This window comes from Scheffersomyces coipomensis, assembly GCF_036884675.1.
Source record: "Scheffersomyces coipomensis strain NRRL Y-17651 chromosome Unknown DFJ63scaffold_5, whole genome shotgun sequence".
Lineage (NCBI taxonomy): Eukaryota > Fungi > Ascomycota > Pichiomycetes > Serinales > Debaryomycetaceae > Scheffersomyces > Scheffersomyces coipomensis.
Window position 1 is genome coordinate 207,440 of NW_027042896.1, and position 15,530 is coordinate 222,969.

At 32.4% G+C, this 15,530-nt stretch overlaps 5 protein-coding genes across 5 annotated transcripts; 3 read left to right on the plus strand and 2 right to left on the minus strand. All coding sequences in view use genetic code 12, as the record gives it.

The window, feature by feature from the left end:
* The first annotated feature begins 7 nt into the window (after window positions 1-7).
* On the plus strand, window positions 8-3,144 carry DFJ63DRAFT_182320 (putative E3 ubiquitin-protein ligase). The gene has a single exon (XM_064903803.1). It carries the CDS (start codon window positions 192-194, stop codon window positions 3,027-3,029), a length of 2,838 nt encoding a protein of 945 aa, XP_064760810.1. The 5' UTR covers window positions 8-191; the 3' UTR covers window positions 3,030-3,144.
* RIP1 (ubiquinol--cytochrome-c reductase catalytic subunit) lies at window positions 3,144-4,871 on the plus strand. Its single transcript, XM_064907097.1, has 2 exons — window positions 3,144-3,476; window positions 3,952-4,871. Exons 1-2 carry the CDS (start codon window positions 3,428-3,430, stop codon window positions 4,542-4,544), a joined length of 642 nt encoding a protein of 213 aa, XP_064760811.1. The 5' UTR covers window positions 3,144-3,427; the 3' UTR covers window positions 4,545-4,871.
* Window positions 4,705-7,068, minus strand: DFJ63DRAFT_183375 (uncharacterized protein). The gene is made up of 2 exons (XM_064903811.1): window positions 6,329-7,068; window positions 4,705-6,267 (listed from the first exon to the last, which is right to left on the minus strand). Exons 1-2 carry the CDS (start codon window positions 6,811-6,813, stop codon window positions 4,866-4,868), a joined length of 1,887 nt encoding a protein of 628 aa, XP_064760812.1. The 5' UTR covers window positions 6,814-7,068; the 3' UTR covers window positions 4,705-4,865.
* A 139-nt stretch (window positions 7,069-7,207) lies between these two features.
* DFJ63DRAFT_323131 (uncharacterized protein) lies at window positions 7,208-13,792 on the plus strand (the record flags this gene model as incomplete). The annotated part of the gene is made up of 2 exons (XM_064907494.1): window positions 7,208-10,139; window positions 10,671-13,792. 2 exons carry the CDS (start codon window positions 7,208-7,210, stop codon window positions 13,790-13,792), a joined length of 6,054 nt encoding a protein of 2,017 aa, XP_064760813.1.
* A 261-nt stretch (window positions 13,793-14,053) lies between these two features.
* RAS2 (Ras2p) lies at window positions 14,054-14,815 on the minus strand (the record flags this gene model as incomplete). The annotated part of the gene is made up of 1 exon (XM_064908350.1): window positions 14,054-14,815. The coding sequence occupies one exon, from the start codon at window positions 14,813-14,815 to the stop codon at window positions 14,054-14,056; it is 762 nt and encodes a 253-aa protein (XP_064760814.1).
* Window positions 14,816-15,530: the final 715 nt, after the last annotated feature.

Below are 15,530 nucleotides of genomic sequence, written 5' to 3' on the forward strand. Positions count from 1 at the left end.
TGCTTTCAATTATATATATGGCTATCAAAAAATATTTGAAAATCATTTTTACGCGGTACGACACGGGATAAGATAAACAAACATTTTACCACACTAATCCAAGCAAGTTTCATACAACAATTCAAAGAACAAACAGATTTACTTTAAGGTGAATCTTATGATGGGATTGTTTTATCGTCATCAATTGAGATATGCTAGGGTCTAGTGATGTTCCAGATAGGGGTTCAAGTCCCCAAACGCCAACAATAAATCAATCTACTGCTTCTGTTGCTTCTGCTTCAATGCCACAAGCAAATGTTCCAAGAGCAGTCCATGGTTGGCGCTTTAAAGATCTTTTAAAGCTATCATCAGGATCAAATACTGGTGGTACCAAACTAGAACAACCTCCTCCCATCATTGTTACAGAAGAATCGTCAAGTACGGGTCTGTCACCAAGGTCAAATTCCTCAGCCTCATCAAATACTCGAGCCAATTCCGTTAGTAGTTGTCGTTGTTGTGGCACTATTCTAACTTATCCCTCTAAATCACATAAGTTTCGATGTTCAATATGTAATACAACTAATATTTTAGTTCATGTACCACCAGCAGTTCCTGTTGAAGAAGATACTATTCATTTAATTTCAAGTTCTCATATAAGAAAGCTTATAGATAAAGGTTTAAGAAGTGCTCAGAAGAATGGTGAACTGGGATCTAAATCACTTCATGAAATATTTTCACCTTTATCAACATACTTACAAACAGCATTTGGATCTAGTGAAGCCGTCAATGCCTCCTTCAAGATTAATAGATCAAGTTCACGTCCTCATTATCATTCATCTAATATCAATATAGAAGAGATTAGAGAGAGTTTTGATATGCTATTAAAGCTTCCTACTAAACGACCATTATACAGTGCACTCAAAGGAGCATCGAATGCTCTTAAAAGGATATCTACATTCAAAGATGAAGATAATCCTCAGAACATAAGATGGGTTTTAATACTCTTGGAGATCCCATTTTTATCAAGATGTTTGTTGGATAATAAGGAAGATTTAAAAACAAATTCACATACATTTACAGAGAATCCAGAAATAAAGGCATTAAGTTATGATATTTTAAAGAGATCCATTGGAATTCTTGCTAATTCAGAAACAAAAAGATCTAGTAATATTATGGCTAGTTGGTTTTCAAAGTTACTGAAGGAAGATTTTATTACCAAAGTTGATCTTTTAAATCTTTACATAACTTTCCATTTGAAAAATTATTTTTATATAGCCAATAATCCTCAATTAATCAGACGAAAATCAACAACCGTGGTTCCAGTGACTGAAAGAGAACATACTCATGAGAGACATCCAACTGACAGAGAGTATCAAGAAAATTCTACCATTAAAGATGAAATAAGTGAATTTAATGATACTACTGCTCATGGTCCGTTAAATGTACCACTCCGTTTGCAACAAGCTTCTCCATTTCCTGTAAATTCAAAGTCTAAGAAATCAGCCCCAGAAGCTAAGATCAAAATTCATCAGTATGGTCAAGATTGGCATATTAAGACAGCAGCCAAAGTATTAGCTATTTTTGTTAAGGCCAATAGTATAAGAGATACACCATTTCTAATTAGTTCATTTTATAATTCATTGGTGGATTATGTTAATATTAAGTTGGATTTTGATTCATGGCAAGGAAGCAGAAAATCTCACCACACAACCACAAGTGGTGGGGCAAATCATTCCAATTCAAATGAACCTGAGTTACAGAGTATTATTGATTATATTCATGGATCTATTAATCCAAGTAATTTGAATGAAAATGCATCTTATTATTTTTGTCATTTTCCATTTTTAATATCATTAGGAGGAAAAATCTCAATTTTAGAGTATGAAGCACGAAGACAAATGGAAAGAAAGGCAGAAGAAGCATTTATTAATTCATTAGATAAAAGGATTGCCATTGATATTTATTTCAAGGTTAGAGTTAGAAGAGAATTTATTGTACAAGATTCATTACAATGTATTAAATTGAATTCTAATAATCTTAAAAAGAGTTTGAAAGTTCAATTTGTTAATGAACCAGGAATTGATGTTGGTGGATTAAAGAAAGAATGGTTTTTATTATTGACAAAGGAAATGTTTAATCCAAATACTCGAATGTTATATAATGTGGAAGATTCTAATTTATTATGGTTTAATATTAAACCTATTGAAAATTTTGAAATGTATTATTTATTTGGAGCTGTATTAGGATTAGCCATTTATAATTCTACTATTTTAGAACTTCAATTTCCAACTGCATTATATAAGCTTTTATTAGGAATTCCAATTGATATTTTGGATTATAGTCAATTATTTCCGCTGTCATATTCGAATTTAATAAAATTAAAAGATTTAAGTGAAGAAGATTTAGATGCATTGGATATTACATTTGAAGTGAGTTATAAGGATGTGTTTGAAACTTCCTATACTGAAGAATTGATTTCTGGTGGAAGTAAGATTCAAGTGAATAAAGATAATTTAAATTTGTTTATTGAGAAGTATAGTGATTTTTTTATGAAAACAAGTATTTCCAAACAAATTGAATCATTTATAAATGGGTTTTCTAATGTGGTTGGAGGTAATGGACTTTCATTATTTCTGGTTGAAGAGTTACAATTATTATTGTGTGGAAGTAATGAAGGAAGTATTGATGTTGAAGTATTAAGGTCAGTTACTAAGTATGTGGGATGGAATGGTAAAGAATGTGGTGGAACTGGAAATGGTCCAGAATCATCTGTAGTTACTTGGTTTTGGGATATGTTTAATGATATGAATATTAAACAACGAAAGAAATTATTGTTGTTTGTTACAGGGTCAGATAGAATACCAGCAACAGGTATTCAAAATTTAAATTTCAAGATCAGTTTGTTAAATCATGGTAAAGATAGTAATAGATTACCAGTTGCTCATACCTGTTTTAATGAATTGGCATTATATAATTATAGTACAAAAGAGAAATTCATTGATAAATTAAACAAGGCTATATATGAAAGTGCAGGGTTTGGAATAAAGTAAAGGATTGGTTTTATATTAATTGGTTTGGTTAAATCGATTAAATAGTATGTAGATATATATATATATAGTATATAGATAAGTAATTAGATACACATACTATGATATGGTATTGTATACTTAATTGTTAATTGGTAGTTCTCATATAATTTTTTTTGCAGCTAATTCCGGGTAACTGTTGTTCCTTCCCAAACGGGTAATTGGTTATTGTAACCAATAAAATGACAGTAAAAACGAGAAGAATAATCCATATTAAATTTAAATTGTTAATTACTATGTTCCTGTATATAGCAACAACAAATTGTATGAGAGTTTTAATTTTTTTTTTTCACCAAATACAAAATACAACAAAACAACAATCATCTTGACTTAAATCATAGCATCTAATATACCAATTAACAATGTCATCACTTGCTTTCAGATCATTAAGAAGCGGTTCTGCTTTAAAGTGTAAGTTTCCCTTTAGTTTGAAAAGTTTGGTTGAAAAACGAATGAATGTGGGATATATATGTCTCAATGGAAGTCAATCAGTCCATTCATCCATCCATCCATCTATCTATGAAATACCATTAACTGAATCAATTAGATCGATTTTATAATCAGAGATTAGTGGAATATTTAACTCTGTCATGTTATTTATGTGTCTGTACAGTTAATTCCTCATTTAGGCTTGTTGTGTGATTATCAAGTGGGATTTATCAAGAACTAAAGTATTCATCCAAGCAACAATGTCAAAGCTTATGTCCCTCTGTCGAACGAAGAACCCCTCGACATCCATTTCAAAGACACTACTACTACACTACAACGTAATACATTCATTAAAACTCAATCCAATTCATTACATATGATATATAAAATCTCCATTATTCGTTTATCATACAAGATATTCTAAGAATTTATTTTACTAACTATATTTCCTTTCTAGCTTCTATTAGATCTTTATCTACCACCTCATCTGTGTTATCAAGTTATAAACACCCAGATTACACCACTTACTTAAATAATAAATCAGATGATGCTTCAAGAAACCTTACCTATTTCATGGTTGGTTCAATGGGTTTATTATCTGCTGCTGGTGCCAAATCTACCGTTGAAGCTTTCCTTTCATCCATGGCTGCTTCTGCTGATGTCTTAGCCATGGCTAAAGTTGAAGTTAAATTAGGTGCTATTCCAGAAGGTAAAAACGTCATTATTAAATGGCAAGGTAAACCAGTCTTCATCAGACATAGAACTGCTGATGAAATTGAAGAAGCCAATAACGTCAATATCAAAACTTTAAGAGATCCTCAAAATGATGCTGATAGAGTTCAAAAACCAGAATGGTTAGTCATGTTGGGTATTTGTACTCATTTAGGTTGTGTCCCAATCGGTGAAGCCGGTGATTTCGGTGGTTGGTTCTGTCCTTGTCATGGTTCCCATTATGATATTTCTGGTAGAATTAGAAGAGGTCCAGCCCCATTAAACTTAGAAATTCCAGCTTATGATTTCACTGATGATGAAACTTTATTAGTTGGTTAGATCTATAGAACTTTATTCAATTTATCAAAAAAATCCAAGTTTATTATTCAAATCTCATGACTCATTTCATTACATATTCTAACAACCTTTTCCAATGACAACAACTTACATTCAAATCATTCTCATATTCAATTTCCTTCTTTAACTACTAAATCAATCAGTTATAGATAAAATCACTATTTCTTCTTCACTTTTTTAAATTTAAGAAATAAATATAAAAAGTAAAAGGAAGAAACTTCTATTTATATAATACACTTTTTTCAAACTAACCTTTTTATATATTTTTTAAAAATTAATATATATATTATCGCATTCTATTTTTTATAAATCAGGATATTTATCTAATAAATCCTTTAATTCATCAGGAATAATGGTCCAAATCTCATCATTCCAACTATTTCTAATCTTTTCAAATGTTAAATCATTTGCCATTTTTTCAACTTCTGCACTATCATATATATCTTTAAATGGTTGCAACAGATCAATAAATCTTTGACCTAATTTATAATCAGAAATATTAGTAGGTACATAATCCTCAACATAATGTAATCTATAAAAGAAACTCCAATGTAATTGACAATTCTTTGGTATTTTTCTATGTCTACCTAAATTTGGGACATATACTTGCTTCCATTCACCATATTTATCTTCAACTTTATATCCAATAGGTAATAGTTCAATTAACCACCAAAGCATAATTGAAATCTGACTCTCGTCGCCTCTACCATCAAATCTCTTGATAGGGTTCTCTGGAAGTATGAATTCTGTTCTTGTTGAAGAACTGTTATTCTCTTCAACATTAATCATCCTACTTTCTTGTGAATATGAAGATGTTCTTGGACCAACCTCAATTTCTTCGACAACTTGTTGATACGTTAAATTGACTTTTGTAAGACCCAATGCTCTTTTTACAAACTCCATAAATGTTTCAGTTTTATGACGGACCGGATGACCTTTATTAAGAGCTAACATATCATGATGACAAGATAAGAAGCTTTCAGAAACTGGATGATTCCTTTCAAATTCATGAAGGACACCCTTTTTGAATATAACTCCAAATTTAACTGCGTCCAGGATTACCCAACGTAGTGGAATATTTCCAAGAAATTGACCTTCTAGATCGGCTGGCCAACCTCCACCACAATCACCGTGATTTCCTGGGAAGAACATTTCAATAACATCTTCAGACAGTAAGTTTTCAAGTTTATAACTTCTGTTCCGTCTTACTTTGCCCGCAAATGGAGGTGTGACAGACATAATTTCTGTGAGTAAGGAAGAAGTAGACTCTTCTTGTTCTCCGTCAACATCTTCATTATCATCACATCCTTCACAATCTAAACTAAATAAATGGGGATAGTAGCTATATGGTTCGAAAAGCAATTGTTTAAACTTTGCTCTTCTTTCATCGATGCTAACTGCATGTCTCACATGTTCCACTATAGCACTTCTTATAGTATAAGGAAATAACCTATCTCTAATAATACCTACTGAATTAATAGTATCCCATAACCCCATGAAATGTATATCAACTTCATTTCTAGAAAAAGTTTCTTTGAAGGCTTGAATTAATGTTACTGATGAATCGGCTTGAGTAGGTTGACCAGCATACTCCCAGTTACTATAAAGTTCCCAAGCAGTAGCTGTCATTTCTTCTAACCCTTTATTGAGTAATCCAACACGTTCTATCATTCCCGCCAAAATCCTGGCACAGAAACTTCCTCTGCTATTCATAAAGTTAGATTTAAGTTAAGTAAATTCATAATATTAAAGGTATAGCGACTTACCTGAAACCAAACAAATATATTCTATCGCCACGTTTATAGAAACGGCATAAAAAGTTATAAGCAGCAATAACATGGCGGTCTAATGAAAATGCCACAATTGAATCCAACTTGTTGGTAACTTTACTTGTCTTGGAACTAACGAAATTAACCTCTTCGTAATTATTAGACTCTGCCTCAAACCTAACACCAATTCCAGGTTGATAATAACATAACTGATGAGGATTATCCTTCTCTAACATACCGAACGTTTTCAACACATTGGAATATGGTTTGACTCCAAATTCATTCTCAGTACCATCTAAACAAAGCACTAGATTGATCGGCGGCTCATTTAGATTTGGTATATCATTTGTGAACTGATGATTGAAATCTTCAGCCTCATAATCATTTCCTCTATAGTATATAGTTGGCAGATTAAGGTGGACCTTATCTTTGACAGGATTCCTCAATATATGATTGCTTCTAAATGGACCAGAAATCGTCATCAAATAATCTAATTATTAGAAATATCACTTTGGCGGCTAAAAGTACAAGTAAGATTTTTTGTTGCAAATTGTTTTTGGAAAATACTAACCAAAAAAGTGCTAATTTACCTACAATTTAGAACCTTACAATAAAAAAAAAGTAGTTTCTAAATTAATTGACTCAAATCGGACACATTCATCCATTACAACAAGTTATACTCTTTCTACTCCCTTTCACATATGTTATATCTATTTATTATTGCCTTTATAGATGGAAATATAAGGTTAATATAGTACTTATTATATATTCCATCATATGTAGTATATGCAGGATTGTGCTTTCTTGAGAATATATAGAGATATCTTATAAAATATAGAATAATATATACTTTACTACGGTAGATACTAAAGTTCAATGAGTGGATCGATTGTGAGGGCATTGAATTGGGATAATGGTGGGTATGAACAACAGTTTTTAGCCATCAATCCCATTGGAGATGAAGTATTGTTATATCAGACTAATCATGAAGATCCTGGAACCGAATCTAACGATTTAATAAAGATTAACAGTAGGTCTGGATTTGAAAACATACAATGTTCATCATATTCATTAATCAATAAAGGCCTTACTGGTGTTGGATCTATCACTGGTAATATTTCAATCTTTGACATTAATTCAAATACATCATCGATTTTGAAGTTACGACCAAAGCAAAATAGACCGTGTAACTCTATTTCATTTAATAATAGTAACTTAATTGTTGCTGGGTTCGACAAAGGAAGACAAGATAATTCGTTACAGATATGGAACATAGAACATTACTCCCGTAGCAGCACCAATAATCATATCAAACGTCCAGCAGTTTCATACTTGCCTAATGAAGCTGTGCTTTCAGCTATATTTTATCCTGATCGTGAAAGCAGTATACTATGTGGATCTTACAAGTTTTTGAGAGAAATAGATTTAAGAGTTGATCAGCCTACTTTTCAAATGGCTACAAAATGCACTCTTGGTTTGACTGTGGATCATTTTCAAAATCATTTATTTCAATCTTTCAGTGAGGATGGATCTTTGGCAATATGGGATAGAAGAAAGTTAACTACTTCAAATTCCGCTAAGGGTAAATCTTCATTATCTTCAGGTAATGTCATAACAGAAACACCTGTTTTGCAATTCACTAAATTGTTAAGTGATATATCATCAAGAAAAAATCAAAATCCATGTGTCAGATATTCTACAATTAGACGAGGAGAGTTTTCGGCAGTCTTCAATGGAGACTTGATAAGAAGATGGCACACAGGAATTGTACCCGGCGGAACATTCAGTGGAGATAGCGATGTGGATGGTAAATCCAAGAAAGAGGAAAACATCGTTCAAAGTTTGAAACAACAATCTATGCAACTTTACAAAGGAGGAGAAGAGTCCCTCTTTGTTTCGATGGTTCTTGATGTGAAGACAGATTTTGAGAGAGTTGTATCATTCGACTATTCTCCAGATATAATTTCAAATACTTCAACGAATTTTGTTTGTATGAGGCAATCTGGTTCAGTGTTTAGAATGCCGGTAGAAGAATGTATAGAGGCATTAGATTTCAACTCGTTAAACGAATTCTCAATCGCAGGACCAGAAGGGACCACGACAAAGTTCTTGCCAATAGAATTGCGTGAAGGCATGTCGGGACAACTTGCAGTAGCAGCAGCTGCTGCTAATGGAAATTTCTCAAAAAATGGAACTAATGCTTTAAGGAATCTTAATTTAAACGATGATCTCAGGAAGTATAGTGAAGGTGAACTTTCAGAAGATTTAGATTCTGCCATGGATGACGATAGTATAATAGCTAAAAATGGAAATGATGGTGCTTTAGCGAGATATGGTCAACGAGACGAATTTGAAGATTATCTTCCCATGAATTCGTTGCTTGATTCTTCAGATGTAATTAGCAACGATGTATGTACTGCAATTAGGAGACGTGCAGAAATGGGATATGGTGTGGATTTTGATGAGAATGTGAGAGTTTTAGAACTGCTTAATGCTCTTGACAATCAATTATTCTTGAGAAATACATGGAAATGGTTGAGTCTAGCAAAGAAGTCACTTGATAAAGGAACCATGATTTCAGAAGGAATAGACCTTGGATACCAGGGTGTATTAGGTATCTGGAAGGGTGTTGATGAATTAAGCGGTCAAAATCGGAGTGCTCCTGATTCAGGTCCCATTACTGATGTTTGGTTTTCCCAAGCTGTTAAGTCCATTGTTGCTTCAAAGGGTAAGAAAACTGCTGGAATAAACATTTCAAGTAGCAGTGAACGAAAAGTTCAAAGAAAACTCTGCTTGATAGTATCAGGATGGTATTTAGCAGACAATGAATTTGAAGAAAAGTTAGACGTTTTGGTTTCCCTAGGATTTTATGAAAAAGCTGCTGGATGGGCTGTATTCCATGGAGATGTAACTAAAGCTATTGAGATATTGGGAAATTCCAAGAAAGAAAGGTTGCGGCTTATGTCAACAGCAGTAGCTGGTTATTTAGCATACAAGAACTCCAACGTAAATAGTCCTTGGAAAGATCAATGTCGTAGGATGGCATCAGAACTTGATGATCCTTATCTTCGTGCAATTTTTGCTTTCATAGCGGATAATGATTGGTGGGATGTGTTAGATGAACATGCTTTACCTTTAAGAGAGAGATTAGGAGTTGCTTTGAGATTCTTATCTGATAAAGATTTGAATGTCTATTTGAATCGAATTGCTGATTCTGTTGTTGCTAAGGGTGAATTAGAAGGATTGATATTAACTGGTTTGACACCAAGAGGAATTGATTTACTTCAAAGCTATGTCAATAGAACTAGTGACGTACAAACTGCAGCTTTGATTTCAGCTTTCGCATGTCCTAGATACTTTTCTGATGATAGAATCAAACACTGGATCGATTGCTATAGAAGTCTTCTTAATAGTTGGGGATTATTTCGGACAAGAGCAAAGTTTGACGTTGCAAGAACAAAGCTATCAAAGAATTTTGCAGGAAATGCTACTATCAAAGCTGCTCCAAAGCAAGTTTACTTGCAATGTTCAAGATGTAATAAAAATCTTTCTAAGCCAAAGACAAATAATATGGGTCAAGTAGGTAATACCCATATCTTATTGAAGCAATTCAATAAGTTAAAGCAACCATCGAAAGGTACAATAAATGCATGTACACATTGTGGTGCTCCATTACCAAGATGTTCCATATGTCTTTTATCACTTGGAGCTCCACTTCCTCATGATTCTATTGAAGATCCAACCGATTCAATTATAAAATCAAAAATAGAAAATAAGTTCAAAGAGTGGTTCAGCTTCTGTTTAAGTTGTAACCATGGTTGTCATGCCCATCATGCTGAAGAGTGGTTTTCAAAGCACTATGTATGCCCTGTACCAGACTGTAATTGTAGATGTAATAGTAAATAGTATAGTTTAGTAATAAAATAAGGACTATAATTATCTGTCTCTATTGTTCTCGCACGTGACTTAAAAAAAGGGACAAGTTATTTTTAGCCTGTTGTGGAAAATCGTCAACACTCACACACAAAAATATATCCAGATCAAATCAATGTTTATAATTTGATTCATCATACTTAGGAACAAATCAAGGCGGCAGTACGATCTGGCATTGTTATTAGGTGGTCTATATCTTAAGTGTATCCTATATTTAATCTCAAACTAAATAGATCGGTTCGATTGTGGAAAGATTTCGTTTTATTATCATAGGTTTACGTTGTACTAATTATCTGATCTGAATCATACCATCACTTACAATCTTTTGCTTCCAGGTTTCAGTCCATATTATTGACTCAAGGTTATTTAAACAGAGTTCATATTGTATTTTAGAGATAGATTATAGTTCCAAACATGTCTGAACGAAAGAATAATGCCATCCATGAAATTGGAGCAAAAATCGAACGAGAACGAAAAGTTCTCCAAGGTCTTCAAACTTTAAAGAAGAATACCAATAATCCAGAAGTTATTCAAAGATGTAATACTAGAATTCTCGAAACTCAATCCAATGTCGACTTTCTTGAAGAAAATTTATTGAAATTAACCATGCATGCTGATGGAGAAAATTTCCCTGATAACAACAATAATAGTAATGGACCTCGTCCAGTGTATTCAAGATTTGATTTGATTAAATATGATTGTCCTTCATTAGGACATAAAATTCAGCATATGTTACAACAATTACAATTCAAATTACAAGTGGAAAATCAATATCGTGAAGCAAATCAGAAAATACATCAATTATATTTAATGGATGGAGATAAATCCTCCATAATTGCTGCTGAAGGTGGTAAAGTTGAAAGTGACCAAAAAATTCAATTATTAAATAAAGCTTTAAGAAAATATCAAAATATCCATATCGATCTTGAAGATTTAACTAGAGACTTTGAAATAATGTCTACTCCTAAACATGCAAGAAAACCATTGACAGGTAAATTGACTATTAATATCACTTGTATTAGAGATGTTGATCATGTTGCATCACCAATGTTCAATAAGAAACCAGAATCCATTGTAATAATTAAAGTTGATGATGTTGAAAAGGCAAGATCAAAACCTTCAAGAACTGATAAGTGGAATGAAGAACTCTCATTTGATGTTGATAAAGGTAATGAATTTGAATTGTCTGTGTTTGATAAATCAGGAAATATGTGGATACCAGTAGCCATAAATTGGGCTTTACTTTCAGATATTACAGAAGAAATCCGTAAAAAGAAAGTTGCAGAAGAATTAGGTTCTAGTGGATGGATAACTGCTTCTAATTTATCACAAGTACCAAATACAGCTGGAACATTACCTGATTCCGAAAGAAGTGATTTCCCAAGTTCTGCAAACACTTTAGGTGACCATGGTGCTACATTTAACTCTGGTTCATCGGGTGTAGCTGGTCAAGATGGTCAAAAAATTCAAATCAACTCTTGGTTAAGTTTAGAACCAGTTGGTCAAATCTTAGTATCCATTAATTTTGAAAAGACAAACGTCGAAAAGAGTGGTCAATTTATGGGTGGTCTTGGACGTCATGGTGCCATTCGTAAGAAGAAAGAAGAAGTCTATGAACAGCAAGGGCATCAATTTGTTCAAAAACAATTTTACAATATTATGTGTTGTGCTCTTTGTGGAGAGTTTTTACGTTATTCGGGATACCAATGTCAAGATTGTAAGCTTTTATGTCATAAGAAGTGTTATCAAAAGGTTGTTTCTAAATGTATCTCCAAATCTAGTAATGATTTGGATGATGCAACTAAATTGAATCATCGTATTCCACATAGATTTGAACAGGTTGCAAATCGTGGTACAAAATGGTGTTGCCATTGCGGTTATATCTTACCTTGGGGCCGTAAGAATGTTCGTAAATGTGTGGAATGTGGTATAATGTGTCATGCCCATTGTACTCATTTGGTTCCTGATCTATGTGGTATGTCTATGGAATTGGCAAATAAGGTAGTAATGACAATCAAATCAACACCTAAACCAACACCAAGGGTGCCAAAAGCTATATCCCATGAAGCTATTAATCGTTTATCAAATAGAACGGCCACAGGTTCTGAAGTAGAAAAGACCTTAACCAATCTCTCAGATGATGAAGGAAAGCAAGAGTATGAAAGCAAATTACCAACCCAAACTACTAATACATTCCAAGAACCAATTCAACATCCTTATTCTAATGTTCTTAATAGACGTCCACCACCTCAAGAAGTGCAAGTTCAACAACCATATGAAGATAGAAACATTCCAAATGTTCATGTCCAAGCAGATGGTAGTTTGAAACCATCTAACGATTTTAATAATTTCGATTATCATAATTATCAATCGGACCAAGTTCCTAGTGAAGTAGAGGTGCAACATTCTGAAGAAGTTCAAAGAAAAGTATACGAAGAAGCACATTTACAACAACAGCAACAATACTCTGGTGATGTACAAGCCCAGGAACAATCAAAATCAAAGCCAAGACGTCGTAGAAGAAGAGTTGGATTAGATGATTTCCAATTCTTAGCTGTGATTGGTAAAGGTAATTTCGGTAAAGTTATGTTAGCTCAATCAAGACAAACCCAAAGTTTATGTGCCATTAAGGTGTTAAAGAAAGAGCAAATTATTCAAGATGAAGCAGCTAATGATGTTAAATCTGAAAAGAGGGTGTTCTTGACTGTTAACAAGGAAAGACATCCGTTTTTATTAAATTTACATTGTTGTTTCCAAACTGAAAATAGAATTTATTTCGTTATGGAATATATATCCGGTGGTGATTTAATGTTCCATGTTCAAAATGGTAAATTACATCCAAAGAGAGCTAAATTTTATGCTTGTGAAATCTTGTTAGGATTAAAATATTTCCATGATAATGGTATTGTTTATCGTGATTTGAAATTAGAAAATATTTTATTGACTAGTAAAGGTCATATTAAGATTGGTGATTATGGTTTATGTAAAGAAAATATGGGTTATGGTCAAACCACAGGATCATTCTGTGGTACACCAGAGTTTATGGCTCCAGAAATTGTTTCAGCTAAACCGTACGATAGAAGTGTTGATTGGTGGGCATTTGGGGTATTATTTTTCCAAATGTTATTACGTACATCACCATTTAAAGGGGAAGATGAAGAAGAAGTGTTCAATGCTATTACTAATGATGATGTCAAATATCCAATTTATTTATCTAGACAAACCGTTTTAGTTTTACAAGGGTTATTAACCAAAGATCCAAGTCAACGTCTTGGTAGTGGAGAAAGAGATGCCTTAGAAATCATGGAACATGAATATTTTAGTGATGTTAACTTTGATGATGTTTTGAATATGAGAATTCCTGTTCCATTTTTACCGGAATTAAATAGTGAACTTGATTACAGTAATTTTGATAAAGAATTTACTTCCGAAACTCCAAGATTAACTCCAGTTGATGCTGTTCTTGGTGCTGAAGTACAAGAACAATTTAGAGGATTCTCTCATATATCGGAAAGTGCAGCTATTTAGTTTTAGAGAGTAATAAGAAAAAATGATTAAATAATTTTATAGGAAAATATTGCTTTTATGTATAACTATCAGAATTTTTGTATATACATATGTATAATGTAGTTAAAAATTTAAGTTTGATTTAAATTCAAAATGAAGATATTATTGTATTATTAAAGTTCTATTAGATTGCTCTAGTTAATGGTAACGAATATTATATATATATATGTATAAAGTATGAGCCCAAATAAATAAATGAATGAATGAAAGTTTAAAAATTAATTACATTATAGTACAACACCCTGATTTTTTATTAATAGGTTCAGAGATTGATTTTTGTTGAAGTTGTCTTGTAGTGATGCTAGTTTGAGGACCTAAAGATTTTTCATTTCCAGCTGCTGTGGATGAGACTTCAGAAGTTATCATTATGATTGAATTATCGATAGTATTATTAGTTTCAATAGGTTGAATTGGAGTAATCAGTTTTGATCTTTTTTGATTTTGAATTTCTGATTGATGTTTGGCTAAGACTATATCTGATAATCTTAAAAATGCATCTTGAACATGAGAATTATCCTTTGATGAACATTCAAAGAATCCAGTAGCATTAATTGATTGAGAGAATTCATGACCTTCTTCCCAAGTAACTTGTCTTTCATCAACTAAATCGGCTTTTGAACCAACTACGATGACAGGAGGTAAAATAGGTCTTGTTGCCTGTATACGATCGTAAATGTCATGTAAATGCATGATTGAATTTGTATCTGTTATGGAATAAACTAATAATAAGGTAGATGCATTAATGATTTGTTGTTGTCTTGATCTAGCAAACAGATCAGTTACGGAACTTGTATCTAATATTGATAATTCATAATAATCGGTATGATCTCCAATGACTTTAGTATGTAAATCTTCAAGGGATGAATCGATATTTGGAATGAATGTTTCATGTAAATAACTTTGTATAAGGGATGATTTTCCAACTTGATGATCTCCTATCACTAAGATATCAAAGCTATCTTTTAATGCTAATATAGAATTCATTATATGATGAGTAAGAGGGTTAGGGCTTTGATCTTTTTTTTTATTATTTTTGACTCGTTTTCAAATTACTCTTTATTTATAATTACAAAGTAGGTATCAAAGTTATAAGAGCAGTTGCAAAAAAAAGGCACAGTTGAGCCTTTGAGGTAATTGATAAGTTGATGATTTCTTTACTGGAGGAAAAGACGAAACAGAAGAAAATTACTGAAATTATAGGATAATGATAAACATTTAAATGTAATTATATGAAGATATATTTATATATATTCCCTGATGATACAAAATTAGGAACAATAAATTATTTTTGACAGAAGGAACATCCATTTTTTATTTTGTATTGGGCGGCTTACAAGGCATTAAAGACAAAAAAAAACGACATCCACAACAAATTAAAAAAAAAAAAAAGAAAAAAAAAACCGTTGCAGACACAAAACGGATAAACAAAAAAGATTACAGAAAAAAAGAAATTACAGGCAGACAGACATTTTAATTAACAGACACAGACACAGACAGACAGACAATTTATTTTATTTTATATAAGCCTGATAACTAATTCTTGAGTAACAAACCTTTTGCTTAGAGACATCATTCAAACTAGTTTATTGGTTTTCTTATTGTTTAAGAAGGTATTGTTTTTATGCTTTGCATGTAACGAAAGAAACATGGGTTGATGGTAGCTAGATGGTTCACGTTTAGCGATATGGACCTAATTTTT